This window comes from Gobio gobio, assembly GCF_949357685.1.
Source record: "Gobio gobio genome assembly, chromosome: 12".
Lineage (NCBI taxonomy): Eukaryota > Metazoa > Chordata > Actinopteri > Cypriniformes > Gobionidae > Gobio > Gobio gobio.
This window is the reverse complement of record NC_137105.1, coordinates 48,272,959-48,300,818: the sequence shown is the minus strand read 5'-3', so window position 1 is coordinate 48,300,818 and position 27,860 is coordinate 48,272,959. Positions and strand designations below refer to the sequence as shown.

General features: G+C 40.3%; 2 protein-coding genes across 6 annotated transcripts in view; both read left to right on the top strand.

Moving 5' to 3' along the window:
* The window catches only part of exoc1 (exocyst complex component 1), a 34,359-nt gene extending 22,679 nt beyond the window's left edge, over positions 1 to 11,680 (top strand). For 4 of the 5 annotated variants that reach the window (XM_079830626.1, XM_079830624.1, XM_079830625.1 and 1 more), the window contains 8 exons: positions 334 to 497; positions 2,471 to 2,572; positions 7,295 to 7,374; positions 7,475 to 7,703; positions 7,790 to 7,973; positions 10,578 to 10,777; positions 10,925 to 11,119; positions 11,205 to 11,679. In XM_079830626.1, coding sequence (XP_079686752.1) covers positions 334 to 497; positions 2,471 to 2,572; positions 7,295 to 7,374; positions 7,475 to 7,703; positions 7,790 to 7,973; positions 10,578 to 10,777; positions 10,925 to 11,119; positions 11,205 to 11,357 — 1,307 coding nt within the window. In that variant the 3' untranslated portion in view covers positions 11,358 to 11,679. Of the gene's footprint in view, positions 1 to 333; positions 498 to 2,470; positions 2,573 to 7,294; positions 7,375 to 7,474; positions 7,704 to 7,789; positions 7,974 to 10,577; positions 10,778 to 10,924; positions 11,120 to 11,204 lie in introns of all 5 variants that reach the window. The other variant, XM_079830623.1, reaches the window with a different exon arrangement.
* Positions 11,681 to 15,751: 4,071 nt separating this feature from the next.
* On the top strand, positions 15,752 to 27,087 carry chst14 (carbohydrate (N-acetylgalactosamine 4-0) sulfotransferase 14). Its single transcript, XM_079830652.1, has 2 exons — positions 15,752 to 16,129; positions 24,794 to 27,087. The coding sequence occupies exons 1-2, from the start codon at positions 15,857 to 15,859 to the stop codon at positions 25,619 to 25,621; spliced, it is 1,101 nt and encodes a 366-aa protein (XP_079686778.1). The 5' UTR covers positions 15,752 to 15,856; the 3' UTR covers positions 25,622 to 27,087.
* The last annotated feature ends 773 nt before the right edge of the window (positions 27,088 to 27,860 follow it).

Genomic DNA, 27,860 nt, shown 5'->3' with positions numbered 1-27,860 from the left:
CCGTTTTATGGATTTCATCTTACCTTATTCACTTTTTCTCGATCAAAACTAACCTCAAACTTGTCCAATGATATCAGATTTTAAAATGTTTAATGTTAATACATAAGGGGTTAAAGGGGAGTTTATCATGCAATAAATCCACTGTGATCTATATGAGATTATTAGTAGTTAGATTGCATGCATGTCATGAACCTTTACAGATCAACATGCTCGCCAAGGTAAGTTAATAACCCATATAGTAAAGTGAGTTTTATATGAATTAAGTACATCTGGCTGTTATATTTAATATCCAGTTCATGCCCTGATGGTTTTTCCTCCAATGGTTTCTCTCAGGCCTGCATGGGAGTTCTGGGAAGCTTACAGGCTCCACCTCAAGTCTGAATAAACTGGCTGTGAGCAGCTCCAACAGCAGGCGCTCTCAGTCGTCTTCTCTGCTTGATATGGGCAACATGTCCGCCTCTGACCTGGACGTCGCAGACAGAACCCGGTTTGATAAGGTGCGCCACTACTAAGACTTGTGGATTGTTCTGACCCAATTTAAAGGCACAGTATGTAAGTTTTGCCGGTCGCTTATTCAAAACAAAGGCGTAGCTTGATGACGGCGTGAGTGAGTGTGGAATCATGGGAGTTGTAGTCTTGACTCTTCCCGATGGAAAGGAATCCGACGGACTCGGGCAGAAATCATGTTCATGAATGAGTGAATGTATCAAAGTTTTATTAGCGTTACGCTGGTATGAAGCAGGATGTGCTAATGCTAATGAGAGAGACCTGCGCCAAACACCGTCTCTGAGCTTTTATTCTGCTTATGCTGCAGTCGCCGCTTCCGCTCTTTTCGTTGTGTGTGTGGGGGAACGCAGTGCTGTTTTACACGCTTAAAACAATCACACTAAACACATCTGAGTGTGTGAGAGTTATGTTATAACGTTACTCTGAGCGTTCACTCGGCGGCTGCTATGAGACACTTGTTCACTTTGCAGTATCTAGATCGATATTAGAATATCATATTAATAAACACAGGATGACTAAATGACTGTTGCTAAATGACATGCAGTTAATTTGAACATATATTGTATGATGGAGAAAGCTCTCTCTGATTATGCTGTTAGTCACTTGATAAAATAGTGTCTCTGAGGTAAAAACGTCACTCGCGGTGAATCAAGAAAACAAGCGATTCAAACAATAAGACTAACCGTGTTGAGCTGGAGAACAATGAGCAGTTTCTGTTGATAAATGATCCAAACAGTTGCTCCCCTGTCTATCAAAACACACACTATATTAAAGCGACTTTGGTGTTTTCATGGTTTCTACGGAAATCGAGGGTAGTGCGGATATGACATCAATGACAGGCGTTGTTTCCGCATTGTTGGAAACGTTTGGGATAATGTACACAAGCTCAACAAAATATATAACATTGCTCTAATGGTTTATGGATATTTTAATCTAAAAATCTTACATATTGTGCCTTTAAAGTTGCTGAATCGTCTTCAAATGTGTATAAATAGCGATATTTGTTCTGCAAAATATGTTTTAAATCCTACACTACCGTTTAAAAGTTTGGGGTTTGTAAGATTAATATAAATGAATTCAGCAAGAACATATTAAATTGATCAAAAGTGACAGTAAAGACCTTTATAATGTTACAAAAGTTCTATTTAAAATAAATTCTGTTTTTCTGAACTTTAATCATAGAAACGTTAAAAAATGTTCACGCTTTCTACAAAAATACAATTGGATAATCATAATAAGTGTGTCTTGAGCACCAAATCATCATATTAGAATGATTTCTGAAGGATCATGTGACACTGAAGACTGGAGTAATGATGCTGAAAATTCAGCTTTGCCATCGCAGGCGTAAATAACATTTATAATACATATTTTTTTGTAATATTTCACAATATTGATGTTTTACTATAGTTTTGATCAAATAACTGCAGGCTTGATGAGCAAAAGAGACTAATTTTAAAAACATTATAAAGTCGCACAAACCCAACTGAGGTTTAACACAGCTGGAGCAACTCGTCTATTTGAGGAGATGATCTCTAAAATGTTAAATTCCCTTATGACAAATAAACCTCAACCTGAATTAGACAAATCTAAAATCAGATGCGAACATGATCTAGGCATTAGCATATGAGGAGAAGTCTGGAGTGAACAATGCAAGGATAGAATCGTATCTCATTTGAACTCTAGATATAGATTGACTAATGTTCTTCACCAACTTTATTTCACTCCATCTTAATAAAAAGTGCTCACCTCTATGCTTCAGATGTGGTATAGGCGTGGTCCTGCCCGTAAGTTCGTATGTTCTGGCAAAGAATTTGCAGTATGAATGTGAGATGTTTTTTGATTAAATACACCAATTCAAACCTCAAGCAAAGCCAAGCAAAACATACAGAAATGTTGTTATTGATTACCATGTACATAGTATGTCCATTAAGGATTTGTGTCCCTTCTGTGTGTTGTTTTCCAGATCTTTGAGCAGGTTTTGAGTGAGCTGGAGCCGCTGTGTCTGGCTGAACAGGACTTTATCACCAAGTTCTTCAAGCTGCAGCAATATCCTACACTAGCTCAGGTGAGTGTCAGACACTGTCTGGTTCAGATATGTGTGTGATATACCCCTTTTCCACCAAAGCAGAGCCAGAGCTAGATCGGAGCCAGAGCCTAGTTTCAAATCGGTTCTTTGTGTTTCCACACCCAAAGCCCCAGCTCCGAGCCAGGAAAAGTGGTTCTTAAGTAGCACCAAAACATTGCTGGGCTAGAACAGGGCTAGAAGTAAGAACCGATTACGTCAGGCGCTGGGGGCGGGGTCAACAAGACGAACACAAACTTGAGATCCGCCATTGTTGAAATAGCAGCTAATGGAGCTAACAGCTGCTGCTCGTTTGTAATCTCCTTCTATACAAATTACGGCGAACTGCATGAATGCGTTGGATTCGCTGTGTTTTCGTTGTGTTTTGATGCCGGTGTAGGATCCTAAAGCCATGTGAATCAATAGTAACGCAACGTTTGAATTGTTGATGGAAGGCTTGTTCGCAGCTGTGCAGACCGATCGCCGTATGACAACGAGTCCAGCGAGAGCACGACTCCTTATGCTTTTGATTCACTCATGCGTTTTTTATCATACGTGGATCAGTCTGCGCAGTGCCGATGCATCTCGAACAAGCCTGGTGTGTTTGTTTCCCGCTGCCCAGGGTTGCCAGGTTTTCACAACAAAACCCGCCCAATTGCTACTCAAAACAAGCCCAATCGCGTTTCAGGGGGGCTTCCCCGGTAAAAAAAATCACATTTGGGGTAAAATATGTGTTTTTTTGGCATGGTTGCCTACTAAAATTCGCATTCCCGGGGCTAAATATTACATAATTGGGGTCTCTTCAAGCCGCGGTCATGAGAAAAAGCCAGCGGCATAACCGTAGATTTGGCAACACTGCTGCTGCCTCGCTAGCGTTGCTGAGAAAGATGAGACGTATACAGTGACGTAAGACATGGCTCTGTTGTGGCTCTCAGCCCGTGGAAAAGCAAATGGTTCTTAGAAGGCTCCTCAGTCGAACCAACTATGAACTGGGACTAGCTCTAGCACTTCCTTGGTGGAAAAGGGGTAATAGTGTTTTTAAAGGTGCAGTATGTAATATTGACTGGTGGTTGAAATGGGTACTGCAGTCCAAATTCTAAATATTGGAGAGAGTGGTTCCCGCGCCCCTCCTCAGACTCAGCCATAGACTGTAAGTAAAGATTGACAGCATGTGTCCTCTTCCGTCCACTGTTGAAAAATGAAGCCAACATATCCCAGTAACGGTTGTTGTCGATTTAAGTCTGCGTTTAAGTCTAGTGATCCTGAGGTGGAGCCGCGGCGTCAAGGTCCTGCCCGCACTCCCGCACACAGTTGGACCCCATTTTTATAGCATAAAATAACCAACTAAAACCAAATTTATTGGGAACGCGAACACTAGGGCCCAGTTGTTCGAAAGATTGGATCAAATCTTGAAAATAGGTTGTCCAAAAGAAAAAAAGGATTCTGAAATCCTGATTAGGTCACAAAATGCAATCTTGGTTTTGATGTAGGTTTGTGTCGTTCAATTTTTTTTGTAAGATTGGGATATCTTTGATCCAAAAAATTTTATGAAAAGATTATACTGATCCCATCAGATGGGTAGATTTCAGGAACAGAAGTTGAATACAACTTTAAAACTGGTCAACATTTGTATTATGAAATGTATACACACACATATTTTTTATTTTACTCTTGATACGTTTAACTATTAAAGTAATAAATTAGAAGCAGTAAAGTCAAAAAGAGATTTTGGGGCCATGAAATAATCCCCAAACAGCTGATGGCTGAGTTGTGTACTTACTTTTTAACGTCTTCCCATTAACCATCATTATCTTCATTCAGGATGAAGAGAACGCGCACAAAAACAAGAGGCGGGATTTATCGCACAAACAATCATATCCAATCAGCGATTATATCCAATCAAAGCGATTATATCCAATCAGCGATTATATCCAATCAGCGATTATATCCAATCAGAGCTCAATGGAGGCATCGCCTCCTATTCAATTCAATTCATATTTATTTGTATAGCGCTTTTCACAATACATATAGTTTCAAAGCAGCGTCACAGAAAATGTATGCGTCTACATTACAATTTAGAGTGATCTGTTATCAGAGGAGATTGTGTGGAGTTACGCATTTCAGAAATGTACATATACAAATCACACAGTTAGCTAACAATGTATTAATAAATGTAAAAAATAAATTAAGGCACAGACAATGGGCTAAGTGAAGGAATACATGTTGTTAACAATGATTAAAGGAACACAGATATGGATAAGTCCATACATTACATTCTCATCTCCGTGCGTGCCATAACTCTGTCTGACGCACCCACCGCTAGCCTAGCTTAGCACAAAGACTGGAGGTAAATGGCTCCATCTAGCCTACTTTGCTGCCGTACCATGGGTGCAGCGGCGCAATGATATTACCCAGCGCCTGAAAATAGTCCCCAGCACACTCTCTGGTGTCACGTTGGTTATGTTGACGGAAGTTAGCCTATTTTCAGGCGCTGTGTAATATCATTGCACCGCTGCTCTCATGGTACAGCAGCAAAGTTCCTTGATTATTATGCAGGAATGAGAGAATAGTTCCTAGACATATCAGACTAGAAAATCGCAACTTTTCATTTTCCTTCTGTCTTAGTACACGCTGTAACTATACACATCACAACATGTAAATAGGAAAATGGTGGCGTTATTTTGTCACTTATTGAGCAGTAGGCTAGCTGGAGCCATTTACCTCCAGTCTTTGTGCTAAGCTAGGCTAGCAGTGTGTGCGTCAGACAGAGTTATGGCACGGAGATGAGAATGGTATGGACTTATCTAACTCTGGGGGATACGGGGAATAAGCTAAAGTCCCAAAAAGTCAGCATGTTTCTTTAAGGCAGGGGTCTCCACACTCGGTCCTGGAGGGCCGCTGTCCTGCAGAGTTTAGCTCCAACCTCAAATAAACACACCTGAACCAGCTAATCAGTGTCTTACAAGGCCCTAGTTATACATTGATTAGCTGGTTCAGGTGTGTTTAATTGGGGTTGGAGCTAAACTCTGCAGGACAGCGGCCCTCCAGGACCGAGTGTGGAGACCCCTGCTTTAAGGTATATAGAAAATTGAGCATGGGTGCGTGTTGATGTAGAGCTACGTCATCTGAAGTCCTCGCAGGAGTTGGAGTCGTCTCTTCACAGGTGATCTAAAGTCTTCATAATCCAGACTGGAGCTGACACACTCTAGATACCTCAGGATGGGCGCCCCGAGATCAAACACAACAGGAAATAATTAGCGTATCTGCTGTTCAAAGCATTAAGCAAAGATATCCTATCACGTGACTTTCTCCCATTAATTCTCAATTACCCCAACCGCACACATTAGGGGGTCTGTTTTAAGTCAATGGGGACAGTGGGGGACTTTAACTTCACCTGTGGGTGTCGCTGTTGAACACTGTTACTAGGGGTGCACCGAAATTTCGGCCGCCAAAAATGTTCGGCCGAAAATGGCATTATCGGTTTCAGGCCGAAATTTAAAAAAAACCAGCCGAAAACGTAAACCGAAAATGAATGTCACCCGCCCCTCCCATCCGTGCGCAAGCGCTTAGGTTTCACTCACAGGTCAAGCGGTTATCATGCGACGCGTCTGCCTATCAAAGATTAAGCATGTCAGCGGTATGAGAGCTAATAGAGACGTATCTAACGTTAGCTGAACTACCCATTGCCAGAAGCAACAATCCTCTTGACTACTGGCGCGCGAACGAAGGCCGCTTTGCTTTGCTTGCGCGGATTGCACGCAGGTATTTATCTGCCCTAAGGATTGTTGCCAAGTCGTTTTTCCATGTCCGCGGGTTGAAGCGACCCCAATTATGTGATATTTAGACCCAGGTATGCAAATTTTAGCAGGCAACCCTGCCAAAAATACACATATTTTACCCCCCAAATGCCATTTTTCCCGGAGAACAGTGACAGACATTGAGAGACTATTCAGTGCAGCATCTCATGTTCTTAATGAGATGTGCATTTTTGTGCAGTTATTCAGATAATTGTGGATCTTTTTTTGCACAACTGTTAAAAAACGATTTTATTTGATGGAACATAAAACTTGAGGAATAATATTAGGCCTATTTGGTATTATTATTTATATTTATTGTTAAAAATATTTTAGGTTTTGTTATGTAACTTAATAAAAGTTTGATTATTCTATTGGTTCCTGATTTTTTTCATTTCAGATCCATTAAATTCAAGCAATTTATATATATATATATATATATATATATATATTAGTATACGTTTTTAAAAGAAGCCATTTTCGGCTTCAGTTTCGGTTTTCGGCCAAGTGCATCCTACATTTTCGGTTTCGGACCAGAATTTTCATTTCGGTGCATCACTAACTGTTACTTTATAAAAACAAGTGACTTTTACACATTTTGTCATATTTGCACGGTTTTATTTTTTATAATATCTATTATTTTCTTATCCAGTTTCCTCTGAGGAAATGCCCCTGTCTCGAATATTTATCTGCATTTTAATATGCCTCTTGTCAGAAAGCTTTTTAGATGGATGTTGAGGCTTTTTAGGTCAGATAGAATCTGTGGTCTCTGAGCTAGTTTGTTAGCTGGCTTCCGTGGCTGCAATAAACAGTGTTTTCCGCTGGCAACCCTGGGCGTCTAAATACTATTGGTCTGAATCTCTGCTGACATATTAGTACAGTCGAAAAATGACGTATTGCACCTTTAATGATGTTCTAAATGCCTCATTAGGGAGAGAATGTGGATGACCCCGATGGAGCAGCGCACTCCAGATTGGTTCCCGCCAGTGAACAAAGACATTCAATATCTGAGTGAGTCCCAGTTCATTCATTACTTTCAGTCACTCCGAAACAGTCTAATCTGTTTTTAAGCAGATTAAATAGGCCTTCAATTGCTAAATGTCTCTTGCAGTAAGGACATGGTTCGTATGATGATGAATAAGATCTTTCAGAGCATCGAGACGGAGCTGAACAGTCTGATAGCTTTAGGTGATAAGATCGACAGCTTCAACTCTCTCTACATGCTGGTGAAGATGAGCCACCACGTCTGGACGGCCGAAAACGTCGATCCCGCCTCGTATCTGAGCACAACACTGGGCAATGTGCTGGTCACTGTCAAGAGAAACTTTGATAAATGCATTGTAAGTTGAGCTCATGATAAGCATGATCTGTGTATGGATGCTGAGACCAACAAGCATTCATCCGAATCTTCTGCTGTTTCTTTCAGTCTGGCCAGATTCGTCAGATGGAGGAGGTGAAGATTTCCAAGAAGAGTAAAGTGGGCATCCTGCCGTTTGTCACCGGCTTTGAGGAGTTCGCTAAGCTAGCTGAGGCTATTTTCCGAAACGCAGAGCGACGGGGTGATCTGGATAAGGCCTACATCAAACTCATCAGAGCCGTGTTCCATAACGGTGAGGGTCATAACCAACCACACCTTTCATGAGTTGGTTAAAGGGTTAGTTCACCCAAAAATGAAAATTCTGTCATTAATTACTCACCCTCATGTCGTTCGACACCCGTCAGACCTCCGTTCGTCTTCGGAACACAAATGAAGATATTTTAGTTGAAATCTGATGGCTCAGAAAGGCCTCCATTGGCACAATGGCACGGTTCACTCTCAAGACCCTTAAAAGGTACTAAAGACGTCGTTACAAAGTCCATCTCACTACAGTGGCTCTACAATAACTTTATGAATCGGCGAGAATAGTTTTTGTGCGCAAAAAAAACCTAAATAACGACTTATATAGTGATGACGATTTCAAAACACGGCATCATGAAGCTTCGAAGCGTTATGAATCAGTGAGTCGATTCATGATTCGGATCGCGTGTCAAACTGCTGAAATTTGGCGATTCAAACTGCTGATTCGACTCACTGATTCATAACGCTTCAAAGCTTCAGTGTTATGTATGTATGTATGTATATATATATACAAATATACATATATACATATATACATATACATATACATATATACATACATACATAACAGAAAATATGAAATAAACAGTGCTTTTTAAGTAGGTTTAATGTTAAATAACGCTGAATATTCTTCACTGTATAAATTAAATTCATATATTATTATTACATTGAGACGTAGCTCTTCTGTACAACATTCTGTCACAATAACTTTGTTTAACTGAACTTTTATTTTGACGGGTTGTCGTGTGTTTCGAGATGCATTCGTGTCTCATATTGAGGTGGCAGAGGCTGAAAAAAACAGAGTGTGTGTGTGTGTGTGTGTGTGTGTGTGTGTGTGTGTGTGTGTGTGTGTGTGTGTGTGTGTGTGTGTGTGTGTGTGTGTGTGTGTGTGTGTGTGTGTGTGTGTGAAAGAGGTAACGTTAATGTTAGGCTAATGAAGCCGCGTGTCTCCTTTCATTCACAGAGACAGAGAAACATGCATGATTCATATTTAAACAGTCTTTTTGGGGCTTAATATTCACAGACACGAGTATATATCGCGATTGATTTAAGTGACTGACCGACGTTTTATTTATTCATCAAAACATAACATGCCATTCCGCATTATGCAGTAAATTTCGTTTTTATGACTGGATTCTGTCTGCGTTGTCCGCATCGCGGAAATTAATCCTTATGAAAGTTTATTCAAGAGTTGTGAGCGATTTATTTTTTTGTATGTCTTTTGTTGTTTGATAAACATTAAAACGCAGACAGCAGCGCAGCAGGAATATTAATCTTGGATTATGCAGCAGACATTACACAGCTCAGTGCCTTCACGCAGTTCATTAATAAACCATCGGTTTGTTATATTGGCCCTTCTCATAATATAGATGGTTGTAAATTGATCAAAAATCGGCCGATACATCGGTGCGTCCCTAGTTATTACTAGGGTTTCACTCTAGTCATAATTCACCCGGGGGTAACTGTTAATCCTGGGTATTCATAAACTGATGTTTCACATTTTACATTCCTAAACCCAGGGTTAACGTTCTTATCTGCATATCCCACTGGAGCAGGGTTTCATAACCCCGAATGAAAAGTGGTGCTATCCCCATTTCTAAATTACAAGTGTGAAATGTCCCTTTACCCGGGGTTAAAAGCGGTGTTTAGAAGATGATAACCCGGGGTTAAGTGCAATGTGAAAAGCCTCATGTATATCAAGGGCATGAACATATTTACATTATCGGCAGCAAACCACTATACATAAGCAGGTTTAGATTTTTAATATGTGCAGTTCTGCTATATCCTATTCTTTGTTTTCACGTGACGTCACACCGTTATAGGAACGCCCACCTGGAGGGCAAAACAAGGCTTTCCTCCATTGCCCTCCAGTCATTTTTACCACGTTTGTAATCAGTTTTAATGTAGTAAGACAGTGATATTAAAAAAGACCAAATTCAATATACACCTTATTGATGATGCATACTTTGTACAGGCAATCAAATGAACACAGAATATTAGCGCAACACAAAGTGTTTTTCCCATTATAAAGAAAAAGTGTTGCGTTCATATTCTTGGCTTCTACTCACCTGTATATAGTACGTATAATCAAAAAGGTGTAAACTGAACTTAATCTTTTAATATCACTGTTCTAGTACATTAAGGCACTTGAAGGATGGGTTGCACTAGTAAAAATTCTTTAGCCTGGCGTTAGTTCATCCCAACGGTCTTTCTACATAGTTAATCTGTGTTTAAAATGAAGTGGTGCAACACAACTCGATTTTATATAAAACCCAGATCAACAAATCTTTGATTGGCGTTAAACTTTGCTTAATTTAATCCTTATTAGTGCAACTCACCCTATAAGTGTTTTTTACGTTAAGCGTTTTAAAAAAAGTCCCACTGTTTTTAGTGATTGAAACACTGCAGCAGGTGCTGTATATGGATCACAAGTGCCCAAAACTTTCATCTTGTTCACATATCCTTGTTTTTCAAATGGAAAATTGAGAGGCTTCTGCTGCAGTTCTATGGCTGCTTTGCCCTCCAGGCGTCCGAGAAACCTATGAATATTCCACTGCATCACCTTTGTTTTTCTTGTCTGTTTGTGTATCCATAGTGGAGAAAGTGGCCAACGAAAGCCAGAAGACTCCACGTGATGTGGTGATGATGGAGAACTTCCACCATATCTTCTCAACGCTGTCCAGCCTCAAGATCTCCTGTCTGGAGGCAGAGAGAAAGGAGGCCAAGCAGAAATACACCGAACACCTGCAGTCCTACGTCATCAACTCGCTGGGCCAACCGCTGGAGAAACTCAATGTGAGGCAAATCTCCAATTCCAGTACACACATGTAAACGGAGAATTTAGTCATGTAATTGGATATTTCAGCCTTATGCTGTGTTCATCTTTGCGTTAGAGTGTAATGAGTGTCGAGGACCGTGGTTAACCGTCTTCCCATCTTGCAGCACTTCTTTGAGGGTGTAGAGGCACGTGTGGCCCAGGGTGTGCGTGAAGAAGAAGTGAGCTACCAGCTGGCCTTCAATAAACAGGAACTGCGTAAGGTTATTAAAGAATACCCTGGCAAAGAGGTGAAAAAGGGCCTGGACAACCTCTACAGGAAGGTGGATAAGCACCTGTGTGAGGAGGAGAATCTGTTACAGGTGAAGTCAAATAATGAAACACTCAGTGGCTAAACTGAATATGCTAGCATTTATAATCTTTTGTGAACTGTGTTCTGTCCATTAGGTTGTTTGGCACTCCATGCAGGATGAGTTCATTCGGCAATACAAGCACTTTGAGGGCTTGATAAACCGCTGCTACCCGGGGTCAGGAATCACCATGGAGTTCACCATTCAAGACATGCTGGAGTACTTCTCCAGTATCGCCCAGTCCCACTAAGAATCATAGTGAGAGCTTACGTTGTACATATATTACAGTGCCATTTTGCTAGTAATGTTGTCTTATTTAAGGGAACAAACACTGGAACCCTGTTTGTAACCTGAGATTCTGTTGTTACTGATTCCATGAGTTTTCTTCGTATCACATTAGTTTAGAGAATCGCAAATGACTGAACTTTTTTATTATTATCCTCAACACTAAAAATGCGTGTGGCTGATCTTTCATGCACTTCAAGCCACCAGTATCAAAACATTATGTAAAGAAAATCACAAAATAAACGGCAAGTAAATAAAGCATACTTTGAAAGTAATTTTCTTTATTTTAAGCTATTTCTTCTTGTATTTGTTTTGTTGATTAGTTGCAGATAGTTGTCCGTTCACACCAAGAACGTTAACTATAAGGCCGCGTGTCCACCAAAGCGGTTTTAGCCTTGCTGTGAGTGCTTGAGAGCGTTTTTGGCAGGGCAACGTTTTTTTCAGTTGAGACCATAGATTGTAAAAAATATGGACGTAGTGTCTGTGACGTCACCCATAGGATTCTGAAGAGCAGTTTTGAAGCGTAAAGTTGGGTCGAGCTGGCCGTTGCCATCTTGGCATCGCAAGAGGCGGGACGTGGGCGGAGCTGAGGTGACGCGATGACTAACAGACAGCAGACAAACGGCAATCCACCTGTCACTCAAAGTGGCCACGCCCTTAATTATGCAGAACTTTAAGGCTTTATATAATGTAAACGAATGAGTTACAAAAAAAATTCACTCCCCTCACAGTCGTCATGAAGGGCAAAATTAGCCGTATAGACCAAAAGCACAGTGTGTCCCAGACTGTAAACATGTTTATTTCTGCTGTAAAGTTGAGCATTTTAACATGAGCTCAATGAGATTCTGCTCCTTCTGGAGTCTGCCTCTAGTGGCCAGTCGATGAATTGCAGTTTAACTCACTTACGTATTGGCTTCAAGAGAAACTGCGGGAGGTTGCCGCTTGGTTGAGACCATAGACAGTAAAAAAATATGGACGACGCGACTTCATTGGCTTCCGCTGACGAGAGTTGAAGCTTTCGGAGGCCGCACACGGCGCTGACATCTTTCGCAGATTTGAGACAGAGTCTGCGCGGTAGAGAGCAGGAAGTAGAGGCGCGATTATCAAAAGCCCGCCCACACTCTCACAGATGCAGAACAATTCATTATGTTGGTGTGAAATAAACAGTTATGGAAATGTAGAAATTAAAGCTAAAGCTCCAATCTCCTCCCAAAAATCCTGAAAAAAGTCCGTTAGTGCCTCAGTGACAACTTCACTCAGAGAACCTGTCAACCTCCACTCTGATTGGACGGCTGGGTGAAAAGTGACAGTGATGAGCGCTGCGTTTTACTCAAAGTTGAACATTCTTCAACTCTCGGCGACCAGTAGAAAACGCTGAACGCTCAGCGCTTGAGTGTGAAATACTCGCTCAGCGCCTCGTTATGCTCATGGCGTTCTAAAAACGCGGAGCTCCCATTGAAAACAATTGAATACGCCAGCCAGCCGCGTGAAAAAACGCTTTGGTGGACACACAGCCTAACTATAGCCCCATTTCCACCTAAATTACCCCGAACAATTTGCACCAGGAACATTTCTTCAGGAACTTTTTTCCCCCAAGACCTGCTGCTGTCTGCGTTTCCACTGCGGTCTAAAATACCGTGAAGATTAGGCAAATTAGTCCTGTGATGTAGGACTGCGCGCGACTGCTCCTCCCAGTCAGCGATGGACAGTCATAATTTTTGCGCGATACTGTCTGCAACAATAAGTATGGAGTAGATGCAAGCAGCGCTGCTTTTGCTGGTTATATTGGTTTACTAAAGAGGTAATTAACAAAATGGCGGAAAAGAGACAAGCACTGATACTAAAGAGTATTATGAAAGCTCGTAAAGCTAGATTTAAAATAAGACAACGTGTTATTATCAGCTATTACGGACATTGACCGTGAGATGGCTGAGACGAACACACGCCATTGGACAGAAAGAGCAAGACTGATATTTGCTGAACGCTAGGGTTGGGTACCGACCGAATTACGTCGGTACTACCGAGTACCGATTCACATTAAATCAGTCGGTACCAAATTTCGGTACCTGAGAACGCATCTGGTGATAGACTAGTGTCTGTGAATAATAAACCGCAAAAAGACTATTTAAATACAAATCACACACACACTCTCTCTCTCTCTCTCTCTCACTCACTCACTCACTATCACTATGACGGTCGCGTGTTTCCATCTCTGCCGTCTCATATGAGGACATGAACGCACGAACGTCATCTCCAGAGCCACTGAGAGTCACTTTATGAGCATTTTACCGTTTAATTTGAGAAAAACTACCGTCATATCATAAACACAGAAACTCAAAGGAACGGCAACCCGTTAAAATAAAAGTCCAGTTTATCTTGACAAATACTGTTGTACAGTAGAATTTAGATACGTCTCAATTAATAATACTAACACAAATATAATAATAATAATAATCAAAACTTTTTTTTTTAAGTAATAAATAAAAAATATTCTGTTTTAATGTTTTAATTTTAACCATATAAAGCTCAGTTGTGCAGCACTTTGTTTGACAAAAAAAGTTGAATTATATTAAAAGATAAATTAAATTAATGTCTTGTGTCTTCATTTGATTACCAAAAAATACACAGCTCATAATTTGAGGGAAATCTTTTCATAGAAATTAAATTAAAAAGAAAAAATCGCCCTGAAAGTGATTCCAACAATGTTGTTCTGTGTTGTTTTGGTCATAGTTCCCCACTGAGGCCCTTACAGTCTGAGGACGAAAACTGTAGCGATAACTAGAAAGTTTTAATAATCTGTCTAATTCTATTAGAATAAGGAAGTCCACACTATAACAATAACGACACAGAAGAATAATATCATTGGAACCACTTTCAGAACTGTTTTTCTTCCAGCTAATTAACAATCATTTTCAGCCAATCAGAATCCACAAGTGCTTGAGCATTTAAATTCACCACAAAATCAAAATGGCCAATTCTCATTTTTATATGTCAGTATTTATAATAAATGTATCTATGCACATTATTCTTTTTTTCCATGTGCCTCGTAACATTTGATCAAAATAACTTCCGCCTTCCTGTTGGAAAGACATCTCTTCTCCGATGACGTGTTTACTGGCGCGAGGATGCAAATAGCAACGACAAAATCCTGCCCTATAATTTTTCTCGTCAGACATACGACACAATTTGGAAGAAAAGACGATCACAGCGGCCATTTCACCAGTTATAATATGAAAATAATCACATCTAACGAAAGTTGTAGAATGTTCTAAAGTACGAAAAAAAAAAACCTTGTTTGTCCGCAGTACCAAAAGTTTCCACTTGATGAAATCCATCTCCCATTAATTTCCAATACGCTCATTTTTGATCGGGAGGAGCACAAGTGTGACCCTTTTTCAGGACCATTTAACCTTTTCGAATCATGTACGGGATTTTTTTGTGTGTGTTCACATGGTAAGTGTCAAAACATTTATCAAGTTTCGTACCATTCCGATGAAGTAAAACATTTCCGTCCAAAGAGCACCAGAGGGTTAAAGCCACAATATGTAATATGGAGCTGAATAACAATGATTTCTGTCGATGAATGAACAGTTGCTCCCCTGTCTAATAAAACACATTATATATTAAAGCGTCTTTGATGTCTCCATGGTTTCTACAAAATAAAAAAATTGTGAGTATCGTGGGTATATACGGACTACCGGCACATCCGGGAACTTAACTGTCAGTTTCGTCAATGCCCTTTTTTAGGGGAAAATAAACTAGACTCCCATAGACTTCAGTACAAAATAGCGGCACAAAACAACGTCCGTAAACAGCCGGCATACGTGAAGAACTTAAGAAATCATCAATATTAAACATGTCAAGTATTTATAAGTCCAGCCTGCCTGCCATAGAGCGTGAAAGATACATACACACACATAATTTGGGCAATTTAAAAACATGTCACCTTCAAATTGGTATTTTGTTGTTTCCATGGTTTCTACAAAAATACAGAAATTGTGGGTAACGCGGGTATGACGTCATTGATAGGCAAAACACGGTCCGTGTCCTGGTTAAAATTGCTTATTTCTCCGAATTTAAACATTCTTAGAAACATTTGGGATAAAGTAAGTACATCAACATAAGTCAACACGTAAGTAAGTCAACAAAATATATACATTTTAATCCAAGAATCTTACATATTGTGCCTTTAAATATGTAACTACCAAGAAATGTAATTTCAAGGTAATAATCGGAAGTGGTGACTATAGTTTACTCTATAGTTTACTCACCCCCGCCATAGCGCAATACTTCATTTCCCATCATGCTCTCTCCAAAATCTTTTTTTTTTCTTTTCACAAAAACCACAGAACTGAGCTCAGTAGTTGGTTGGCTGATCACTGAAGCGATGGATGTGTGTTGATCTGTCGGTGTTTTGAGACTGAGCCTCGGTAAACAGACGGACTCTTATGCATGTGATTCACTATGCCGCCTCGCAAGAAGGAGTACGGGATTAAACGAGCGAGCGGGTCCCTGGTCCACTTCAGACCGGCCGTGAGCGCGAGCACCGTGCGCAGACACTCCGCCGTCGTTCCCTCGGTGCTGACGTTCGCCGTGATCGTGGCATCCGGAGGCCTGTTGCTCATGATAGAGAAGGGCATGCTGAACAGCGTGCAGACTCCGCCGCCGCGAGCCAACGGGAGGAAAGCGGAGTACCGACTGAGGAACGGCGACGCGGCTGTGGACGTGGAGTCGCAGGTAACGCACGCTCGTGAGAATGGAAATAAACAAGGACGTATTTTGGGGAATTCATGAATATTTGTGTACGTTTGCGTGTGGCAGTCAGACTTTCTTTGAGTTTCGCGAGTCTGGGACACCTCAAGGAATTTTCACGGTAACTCGGGCTCCGTCCCAAACCCAGTGAGCTGCCTAACGTTACCTAGACATTGGGGGATGGCAGTTTTGAGAAATAACACACTCTTTTCAAGCAATGCTTTATAAAAAGAATTAGTTAGGTTTCATTTAAGTACACTTTTAAAAATGGCAAAGTATGATATAAATGGAACAAAAAAAGAAAGTTTTTTTTTCTGTTAAAATCCCAAATAATGAATCCTAAAGTGTCTTAAAGGGATAGTTCACCCAAAAACTTAGATGGATTTACTCGAGCCATTCTAGGTTTATATGACGGTCTTTCTGATGAACACAATCGGAGCCGATACCGATTTCCGTTTTTTTTTTTTTTTTTTTTTTTACACAATAAAAGAATGAAAGTATACATGAACAAGATGTTTATTTGGTATTTAACAGGCTAAATTGGCTTTTGGCTAATGAAAACAAGTCCGCAATCTGAAATTAACGGGAAATTGAATTGGAAATTAAAAGGCTGAAAGGTGAAATTAAAGGCAACTGCATATTCTGCAATCCAAACAAAGATGTTACTTAAATCAGCATTTGTTTTTAAATTCAGTGTAAAGAAAAAAAGTGAAATTACCAGTGAAATTAAATAAAACCAAAGTATATAATATGTAATGTTAAGGTAAAATAAAAATGATCATCCTATAGGCTACAGAACTGTTAGTATTTCATTTCAAAAGTGCATGCATGTTCTTCTTTAGGCTACAAAAAGAAGTATTTCGGCTTTGTCACAAGTTAGTCTGTTTCGTTCTCACCCGATCCAACACGTGAGAATCTGAGCTGAACAAACGCTCACTATCTGCTTGTGCATGCGCGGAGAGGTCCGCTCGCGCAGGAAAGCGGCTCTTCATTCCCTTCAGCGTATCTCGTCTCTTCCCTCAGTTCTCCAGTTTCCGTTTGTAACACACAAGTGACATGTTCGCGAATGATTGCAATATAGGCGTATGTGCACGCGGGCGCACTTCCGGAAAAATCAGTTTTTTGGCCGGTGCATCCCAACATTATAATGGCAGCCCAAAATTTGAAGCCCAAAAAAAAAAGTGCATCCATCCATCATACAACTGCTTCACAGGGCTCCGGGGGTTAATAAAGGTCTTCTGAAGCGAATTGCGTTTGTGTGAGAAAAATATCCATATTTAAAACTTCTGTATTCAAGAAAAGAAAAGAGTTAATGATTTTCGCGCGCGTTTATCGCCGACATTTAACGCCTCATGACTAAACAAAGGGCGCCAATGTGAGTGTGCACACCGACACGCAAAACTGCAGACGTAAAAGCGTAATTAAAAAAAAAAAAAAAACGCCTTGGGTTCGTTTTTTGGTTTTGAAGCGGTGCGTTAAAAACTGGCCGACCAATGAGATCAGCGGTTTTGTTCACGTGCCTGGAGCTGCTGAAGTTACAGTAAAACACGACTTCAAGCACAAAACGGTCTTGCTGAGTACACACTGATATGACGAAGATGTAAGTAGACAAAGGCCTTGTCCCAAATGTCACACTTCATGAGGACTTTCGGTCTTGTGGACTTACAATGGCCACTGCGTATGCGTGTCCGTTAAGTCCACGAGACCGCAGGGTGTCCCATTTGTCATTTTAGGTCTCAGAAGGGTGACGCGAGCACCCCCTTTGAGGTCGATACTTTATACTTTTACTTTATAAAATTTTAAATATGGATTTTTTTTCTTATACAAACCCATTGATTCACTTCAGAAGGCCTTTTTTAACCCCCTGGAGCTGTGTGGAGCACTTTTATGATGGATGGATGCACTTTTTTGGGCTTAAAATTTTGGGCTGCCATTATAAAGCTTGGAAGAGCCAGGACATTTTTAATATAACTCTGATTGTATTCTTCTGAAAGAAGAAAGTCAATTTAATTTTAGGGTGAACTATCCCTTTTAGTGTTCTTGCCCAGTTAGTGCACTACCCTTGAGTAACTGGACAGAAAAGAGCGTGCAATTCATGGGGAATAAACGCATTCAAGACATTAGCCTAGCCAATGTGTAATCCTCTCAAGACATTTAGATTAGTAAAAGTAGTCATTTTAAGGCGTACAATCCAATTGATGCTATTTATATCCGATTAATCCTCTTATTCTGTCCTATTACTACTCCTCTGGTGGAGTAGATGGATTTGGTTCAACATAGCAAGCATGTGGGAAACCTCTTTGATGAAACAGAGACACTCCAAATTTCATTCCAGAAAATATTAAACAGCTGCTTACCTTCAAGCCAAGATATGAAATGGAAACTTGGGCCAATTCTTCAAGTTAAGACAGAAAGTTACCTTCTCTGACTAAGAAATCCTAACCCTATGAAATAGACTTTTAGATTGTGATGTTGATTAGAGCAAACGGAGGATATTGTAAAATTAATATACACATTGTATTCAATGCTTATTGGCATACAAGTAAGAATGGGCTATTTTGATTTCATGCTGACTTTAAGTGCTCAAACATTGGGTGGATTCTGGTTGGCAAAACGGCAACTAAACATTGAAAGTGAACACACTCTCATTCATATATTTTGCAACACTTTTGATGTTTTCTTGTTGTGTTTGTATCCTGAAAATGATTTCTGAATAAGCCTTCAAATGCAGGAAATTATGATTTCTGGCCATCCAGTGGAATGTCCAGAGCAAATGTAATTTTGTTCAAGAATATATTGTTACGTGCAAACATCACAAAACAACTTTAACCTTCCCTCCCCTTCGAAATGGCATCTGTTGTCTTTATAGAGGCTTTCACACTGGAGGAACCCTTTCATCGTTCCTAGATCTATGGGCGGAAGTACCCGAATTTTGGCGTGTTTGCACCGCAGGAACTAGGAACTATTTTAGGTCTAGGAACTCCTTTTGGAGAGAACTAAATTAACTCCTTCAGGGTAGGGTCAAACTCTACAAGTGTGCACTGATTGGCCAAACGCACGCAAGACACCAGTACCCGCCATTTAAAAAAAAAAAAGCTGTGTACACACTACACACACAGATTATAGTCTATGAACTCTACGAACATGCAAAACAGACAAAAAAACTCTCTCACACACTTATACACACAAAAACACACGCACACACAAATAAACGCGTGCCATTCCAAAAGCTAATTGTGTTTTTGTGTGTGTGTGTGTGTGAGTTTTTTTGTCGGTTTTGCACTCTTGATGTTTTAGAGATTCACCCCTTCACTGTTGAGTCCTTTTTTTCCTGCATCCTGGCTGATTTGTAGATTGTATGCACAAAAAAACTCTGTATTTTCATATTTTTGCCAATTCCCCATTTATTTCCTATGGGGGTCATTTTTGACCCGAAGGTCCTGAGTGTGACAATTTTTTTTACGACTACTTAGACTTCTCAAATCCTGGCCCCAATTTTTTTGGGTGTTCATATACCAAGTACCAATAAAGTCACCAAGTTCCGGACCATTCTGATGAAGCTACGATAAAAAAAAAAAAAAAAAAAAATATATATATATATATATATATAAAACGCTTCGGGTCATTTTTGACCCGAAGAACCCCAGAGGGTTTAAAAAGCATTTGTTTGTGGATAGTAAAACATGTCTGCAACATTTATCAAGTTCATGGATAATCGTGTGTGCATTTATTAATCATTTTGAGTCTGAAATCATCCCATAGAAGCGTGGCTTACGTAATTTAAGAGTTCCTACTGGTGGAGCGAATGCAACCAGGAAAACGGCCTTAGGCCGCGTGTCCACCAAAGCGTTTTTTCAGGCGGCTGGCTGGCGTATTCGGTTGTTTTCAATGGGAGCGCCCCTTTTTTAGAACGCCATGAGCGTAACGAGGCACTGAGCGAGTATTTCACGCTCAAGCGCTGAGCGTTCAGCGTTTTCTACTGGTCGCCGAGAATTGAAGAATGTTCAACTTTGAGTAAAACGCAGTGCTCATCACTGTCACTTTTCACCCAGCTGTCCAATCACAGTGGAGGAGGGGCGGGACAAATACAACACCGACCAACCGCCACATTCTACTTGTACAACGTCAACAGATGAAAACAAGCAGTTTAATAATGGAACAAAATAACCTAAAACAAGAGCCAGAGCAAACACTTTACATTGTATCTGCATTTTTATATAGAATCAATACAGAAACAAACTATCTAGAAAAGATGCTAGTAACACTTCCACGGACTGAAAAAAACGCCACGCTGCCAAAGCGCTCTCAAGCGCTCACAGCGAGACGTTTTCATCAGAGCGCCTAGCGTTTTCAGCCAGCTAAAAACGCTTTGGTCGACACGCGGCCTTATGCTGTGTTCACACCGAATGCGAAGTGAGCGTCAAATTCGCTTCTATCGCGTCTAGTTGAACACATGAACATTTTTGTGAATTGAAGCGAAATAGACACGCGTTTGAGGCGAGAATTCGCTTCGTTGAGGCATATATTAACGCCACAATCACACTCGGATCCGCACCAAAACAATCGCTGTGAGATCGCCTGGACGTGGAACGGTTCTGGTTCTGGACTCTGGGGCAGTTCGCTTGAGGTGTGAAAGCAATCCGACCCAACGGACCAATAAACCAAATGATATTATAATTCATAACGGGAAGTGTGCTGTATAAAGCACTGGTGTCTGATTCTACATTTACATTTACATTTAGCAGACGCTTTTATCCAAAGCGACTTACAAATAAGAGCAAAAGAAGCTCAGAACACACAGGACAATTTTTTTTAATTTTTTTTATAAATAAATTAGACAGACAGACAATGAATAGAATGATAAGTGCTATTCTTGATTGGTCAGGTGCTGCTGGAAGAGATGTGTCTTTAGGTGTTTTTTGAAAATGGCTACAGACTCGGCCGCACGAATTGAGATCGGCAGGTCATTCCACCAGGTGGGAACAGCCCAGGAAAAGGTCCGTGAGAGCGATTTCATGCCTCTCTGGTATGGCACCACAAGGCGTCGTTCACTAGTAGAACGTAAGTTTCTGGAGGGTGTGTAAGTCTGAACAAGTGAGTTTAGGTATATTGGTGCAGAGCCAGTGGTTGCTTTGAAGGCGAGCACCAGTGCCTTGAATTTGATGCGAGCAGCTATTGGCAGCCAGTGCAGACTGATGAAGAGAGGCGTGACGTGCGCTCTCTTCGGCTCGTTAAAGACCACCCTCGCCGCTGCATTCTGGATCAGTTGCAAGGGTTTGATAGTGCATGTAGTGATTCTGTGAGCATTAGTTATCACAGTTGAAATCTTAAAATGTTGTGTAATTGCACTTCTCTGTGCGATTACATTCGTAGTGTTTGCGTGTCTCGACGGTTACAAATAAAGCCACAATAAGCTCAAGGAGTGAACTTGTCAATCATCTCGATGGATGACGCAGAGGAAAATCTGACCAATAAGAGGACAGTTGTACTTGCATGTGACTTGTAGGGCTGTCAACGAATTAGGGATGAAACGATTACCGGTTTCACGATAAACCACGATAAAATTTAGTGACGGTTAGTAATATCGTATAAAATTTTATTATCATTAAAACCGCGTGTGATTATCACGGTTGTGAAAACTCGCGGTAAATCCTGTGTAGTCAGTGTCAGTCAGGCGCAGCACCGCTGTTTTTTGAATGATAAGAAATGTCAGAAGGCAGTGACAGCACTTCTGGGGATTGTTCAGCCTCTAAAAGGACCAAATCTGAGGCGTGGTCATATTTTGGCTTTTACAAAAGAGGGAAACTTAATCTAAGATGGTCACCCTGTCTGCAGAACATGCCAGAAGAAAGTCACTGTAATAGGGGAAACACTTCAAAACTACGAACGGCAAGTGGACTTTGACCTCAATACCAAAACTACATCTGGGAAATAATAACGTGAAGCGAACGAACAAATTTAGTCAAGACTAACATTTAAGGGATAATAATCAGGGCTTGACATTAACAACCGCCATTTGCGGGTGTAACGTTATCTCGGCTGCACACTAGTCACTCTGGCAGTTGAACTTATAATAGTCTTCTCAAAAGCCATCTGTTATAATCGCGTTGCGCATTATAACCACTCACACGTGTTTCTATTGAGTTTATGAATGCAATGTCTCATAATCAGAGGCGTTCAGATTAGCCGGAGTTTCATTCAGAGCGCGCGCCGCTCTTACTCGCTGAAATCTACACTAAAAGCAGAGATAAACGTGCGATGTATGCAGGAGATTCATTCATCATATAGTGGTTGTACTGTTTTTGTTCTATTTCAGCAGCGAAAATGGTTTTAAAAACACAGCAGAAGCACAGCGCATCTGACATGACTGGCATAACGCTGGTGAATTTAGGGACCGTCTCTAAAGTTACACACAACATTGGTAACGTTACACGTTTCAAACTTCAGCATTTGAAGAGAATGACAGTCACAAAACTGACTGTAAAGTGATCATTTAGGTGTCAGGTATGATGCACACATTTTGATATTTAATAAAATAAACTGTCAAATCATATGGAAATATGGATATGCATTATTTCACTTGGATACTGTTTGGGCTCTAACACAAAATATGCTAGATTTAAATGCATCATTGCTGAACACTGTAAATATATTCTCAAGCAATATTCTCATCAGAGATAATGTTAGAGATTATATTTACGACAAATTATTATTATTTATGTGTTATGCGTTGCTATTGACGACGGCCATTAAGGAAGGAAATCCCACAGAATCTAGCTTAAAAAAGTGCATAGAGCTGCTTGATTTATTTGTTGTTTGTTGATTTTCAAATATAAAACTTGTTGAAATGTTTTAAGTGTGTGCATCAGTTCTTTTTGAACACTTTCATCTCGTTTGAACAAAACCGTGATAATATTGATAACCGTGATAATTTGGGTCACTATAATCGTGATGTTAAATTTCCATACCGTTTCATCCCTACAACGAATATTCTAAATTCGAATATATATTCGAAAAGTTTTTAAAAAACGAATTTCGAAGGTGAAAATTCATATTTAAATTTTAAAAAATGTGGGGAAAAAACGCCCGTGGTAGTAGAGGCGTGGCTGTCTGCATTGCGAGTGGGCGCGCAATTTTTACTTGTTTTTACTTTCTGTTTATTTCTTTCTGTTTTACTTTCTTCTTTATACTTTTTGTTTATACTTTCTCCTGGCTCCGCAGCGCGAGCCCCCGCTGACTGCGCGCAATCCTCCCCAAACGGACGAGGTGTTTATACTTGACGCGCTCGCCATTGTGCTTTTCTTTGAAACGACAGAGAGCGACTCGGAGTAATTGTTCTATAAACCATCAGGAAAAAGCGTTGAGAAGAAGTGGGCTAATGTACACTGGTGACGATATTTATTTTAGTACACTTCACCAAAAACCACACTACAAAAGAATCATGTAAAACAGATCAAAATAAACCTTGATATTACTTGTGACATGAGAACAAAATGTATGTAGAAATGTAATGTTAACTTCTACAACTCAATTTATGATCTCTTAAATGTTTCCTAATTTCACTAAACACTTTAGTGCGTTTTAACTTAGTTTCGTGAACTTTTCTTTATTAAACGGGCTTGTTTATGCTTTTGTAGGCTCATTTTGTAAATATAAGCAACTAATTTGTATGTGCAAAATGCATCGCATTACTTTGCATCGCCCGCCACAAGCTCTTTAATGTCTGCAACACGACAAGAGTCCATAACAGAGAAATTAATTTCGTTTATTTGTAAGGACATGAGACCGATCAGTGTCGTGGATGGGGCAGGCTTTAGGGAGTTCTGTCAAGCAAATTCTGTCATTAATTACTTCCCCTTATGTCGTTGGACACCCGTCAGACCTCCGTTCATCTTCGGAACACAAATGAAGATATTTTAGTTGAAATCTGATGGCTCTGAAAGGCCTCCATTGGCACAATGGCACGGTTCACTCTCAAGACCCTTAAAAGGTACTAAAGACGTCGTTACAAAGTCCATCTCACTACAGTGGTTCTACAATAACTTTATGAATCGGCGAGAATAGTTTTTGTGCGCAAAAAAACCCTAAATAACGACTTATATAGTGATGACGATTTCAAAACGAGGCATCATGAAGTTTCGAAGCGTTATGAATCAGTGAGTCGAATGAGCAGTTTGAATCGCCAAATTTCAGCAGTTTGGCGGTTTGACACGCGATCTGAATCATGATTCGACTCACTGATTCATAACGCTTCAAAGCTTCATGATGCTGTGTTTTGAAATCGTCATCAATATACAAGTCGTTATTTAGGGTTTTTTTGCGCACAAAAACTATTGTCGCCGATTCATAAAGTTATTGTAGAACCACTGTAGTGAGATGGACTTTGTAACGACGTCTTTAGTACCTTTTAAGGGTCTTGAGAGTGTAAAGTGCCATTGAGCCAATGGAGGCCTTTCAGAGCCATCAGATTTCAACTAAAATATCTTCATTTGTGTTCCGAAGATGCACGGAGGTCTTACGGGTGTCGAACGACATGAGGGTAAGTAATTAATGACAGAATTTTCATTTTTGGGTGAACTAACCCTTTAATTAATGTGAGTTTATATGTATTTATTTTCTGCTAAAGTTCAATATTCCTCTCCCCCCCAGATTGTACAGGAGATCCGTAATCGCACCATAAGATCGATGTGTGGTCAGAAGAACACGGCTCACAGTGTGTGGTCTCTCAGTCCCCTGCAGAGGAAGACTCTCCTCCAGCACATACTGGTGAACGACGAGCATCGCTTCCTGTACTGCTACGTCCCCAAAGCGGCCTGCTCCAACTGGAAACGAGTGCTGAAAGTAATGAGTGGCGCTCTGGCCAACGTGGACGTCAAAGTGAAGATGGACCATCGTGCCGATCTGCTCTTCCTGTCTGACTTGTCGCCAGAAGAGATCCGTCATCGACTACGGCATTATTTTAAATTCATGTTTGTGCGGGAGCCGATGGCCCGCTTGCTTTCTGCCTATCGGAACAAGTTTGGCGAAATTGAGGCGTATCAGCGTAAATACGGGGCGGACATTATACGCCGCTATAGGAAAGGCTACGCCAAGGACAAAAAAATAGCGGGAAATGACGTGACGTTCACGGAGTTTGTGCGTTATTTACTCGATGAAGACCCCGAGCGGATGAACGAACACTGGATGCCCATCTACAACCTGTGCCAGCCCTGCGCCGTCGAATACGACTTCATCGGCTCGTATGAAAGGCTGGAGAGCGATGCGGCTTACGTGCTGGACCGTGTCGGAGCACCGCAACACATTCGCTTCCCGGAGAGACAGACGTGGTACAAACCCGTTACCAAGGAAACGCTACATTATTACCTTTGTACTGTGCCACAGAAGTTTCTTAGAGAGCTTCTGCCCAAGTATATCTTGGACTTTTCTCTTTTCGGCTATCCTTTACCCAACACAACCACTGAATACTGCAGGCATTAACAAAGGCATTGCTTTGTAAGACTGTTAATATTTTAATACTTTTTTTATTACCTGTACAGAATTGAAAATATATTTGAATAAAACCATCAGTACAGAGTTTTTGAGAGCTATTTAAGTTCAAACCACTATTTAAAACTGGAAAAAGCTATTTGTATTAATGAGTAACATATGAACCGACATACAGTCAACTCCATTGTAGTAAATTTGATTAAAAGCGATTAAAAGAAAATAAATCTGTATTGTTTATCCTTTTGCTCTTTCATTCAAAATATTCACAAAATTCTAACCTTCTTTCATTGAAGTAAAACAATTGAAAATCTCATTATGAAATAAATGTTTTTCTCACGTTGGCCACAATTATTGCAACGTCCTTTCCCCAAGATACCAGCTCTGAGTCTTCTTCTGTTACGCCTGATGAGTTTGGAGATCAGAGCCCATTCCTTCATCCAGAATCTCTCCAGATCCTTCAGATTCCAGCTCTTCTCTTCAGCTCATCACTCATTCTCTATAGGGTTCAGCTCAGGAACTGGGACGGCTTCATTTTGTGCTCAGTCACACATTTTTGTGTTGATTTTGATCATTGTCCTGATGGAAGATCCAACCGCGGCTCATTATCAGATTTCTAGCAGAAGCGTCAGGTTTTGATTTTTGATCTGTTGGTATTTGCTAGAATCCATGATACCATGAATCTGAACAAGATGTCCAGGACCTCCAGCAAAAAAACAGACCCGCAACATTAAAGATCCAGCGGTGTATTTAACCGAGGGCATGGGGGACTTTTATCCCTGTTTGCACCAATTTCTAGGGGTGACAATAATTGTGGCCAACGTGAACTAGAGAAAAACATTTTTCATAATGTGAGTTTCTCCCACTTTCAATTGTTTTACTTCAATGAAAGGTTAGAATTGTTTGAATGAAAGATAATGCAGATTTATTTTCACAGTCGCCTTTGCTCATTTTACCAAGAGTGCCAATAATTCTGGAGTTGACTGTAAAATGAAAAACACTGTGCTGTGCACAAGACTATCATGAGCTTTATATCAGTAAGCTGATGCTTCCACCATTTTTCACTTGTCAATGCAATATTAAAATGTCCAGTGTTATCCTTTCTTATAGCTTCCCTTAGAATAGATAATCATTGTTACTTCTGCTGTCACCCATAATTGTAAGACGTTTTCTTTGTCGATGTGTTCAATCCTTTTACAAAAATGAAAATTAGTTTGAAAATAACTTTGGGGGCAATTCCTGTTTGTATGTAATGAAAATGAAATCTGCGAGTGAAGTGTGTTTCATACGACCTAAACAAATATTTCTGACCAGAAACTTGAACCCTTCCCATCTGCCACTTCCTCTGCAAAGATGAGGCTCTGAGCTGAATCCCTTTAGAGATTATAAAGAATGCAGTTTCACATCCAAAAGCAGAAGTACTGTACAATGAGGAAATTAAACAAATCTCTGAAACCCACAGGCTGGATTTCTGCTAGTTTTTTCTTAGACGAAGCATGATATTTATCGTAAAATAATTAAGCTAATAACAAGCTAATTGTGATTTGACTGCCAAAGGTAAAACAACAACAACAAAATCTAATGAAACTGGGAGTAAGTGAAAGCTCAGTTGACATCCAAAGGCCTTAATAAACAAAAATGTAGTCTGGGAAAAATATACAAAAACATTTAAGGGCCGTCCATGACAAGATTATAACAATTAGCATAACGTTTTAAAAATCATTCTTACATCAAAAGAATAGCGCGGTCCACACCACAACCACTTTCTAAGCGTTGTATTCCATCTTATTTTATTACAGCGAATTAATAAAAACATTGACAGCCAATCAGAATCAATCTGGCTTTGAAGAGCTCCAGAATTTAAAACGACAGACAAATCCCGGAAGTTGATGGACGCCATTTTGTGCACCCAGTCCATTGCAGTGCGTACTTACAATAAACTGTTGGTATTGATGCTAATATAGTTCTAGTTCTTGCTGTGAACGGGCCTTTATAGGCTAATGGTGATTGTCCATGCGATGCTAGGCTAAAAATTAGGCCATGTGTATGTGTAGAAATTACATTTGTAACGGAGATTGACAATTTCAACATTTCTCATCGTGAAAATTATCTTGATGGACAAAACGTTTAAGTATCAGAAGTATACAGTACTTTGAAGGCCAATCACACTGGTTCCCTCGACAAAAACCCAATAGGATTTTCCCATAGGCCTTTGGATTATCGCTTAAAACAA

Excerpts from the sequence above, each read along its gene's own strand:
- chst14 (XM_079830652.1), top strand. The coding sequence starts at position 15,857 with ATGCCGCCTCGCAAGAAGGAGTACGGGATTAAACGAGCGAGCGGGTCC. Across the intron at positions 16,130-24,793 it reads CTGTGGACGTGGAGTCGCAG|ATTGTACAGGAGATCCGTAA; the intron begins GTAACGCACGCT and ends TCTCCCCCCCAG.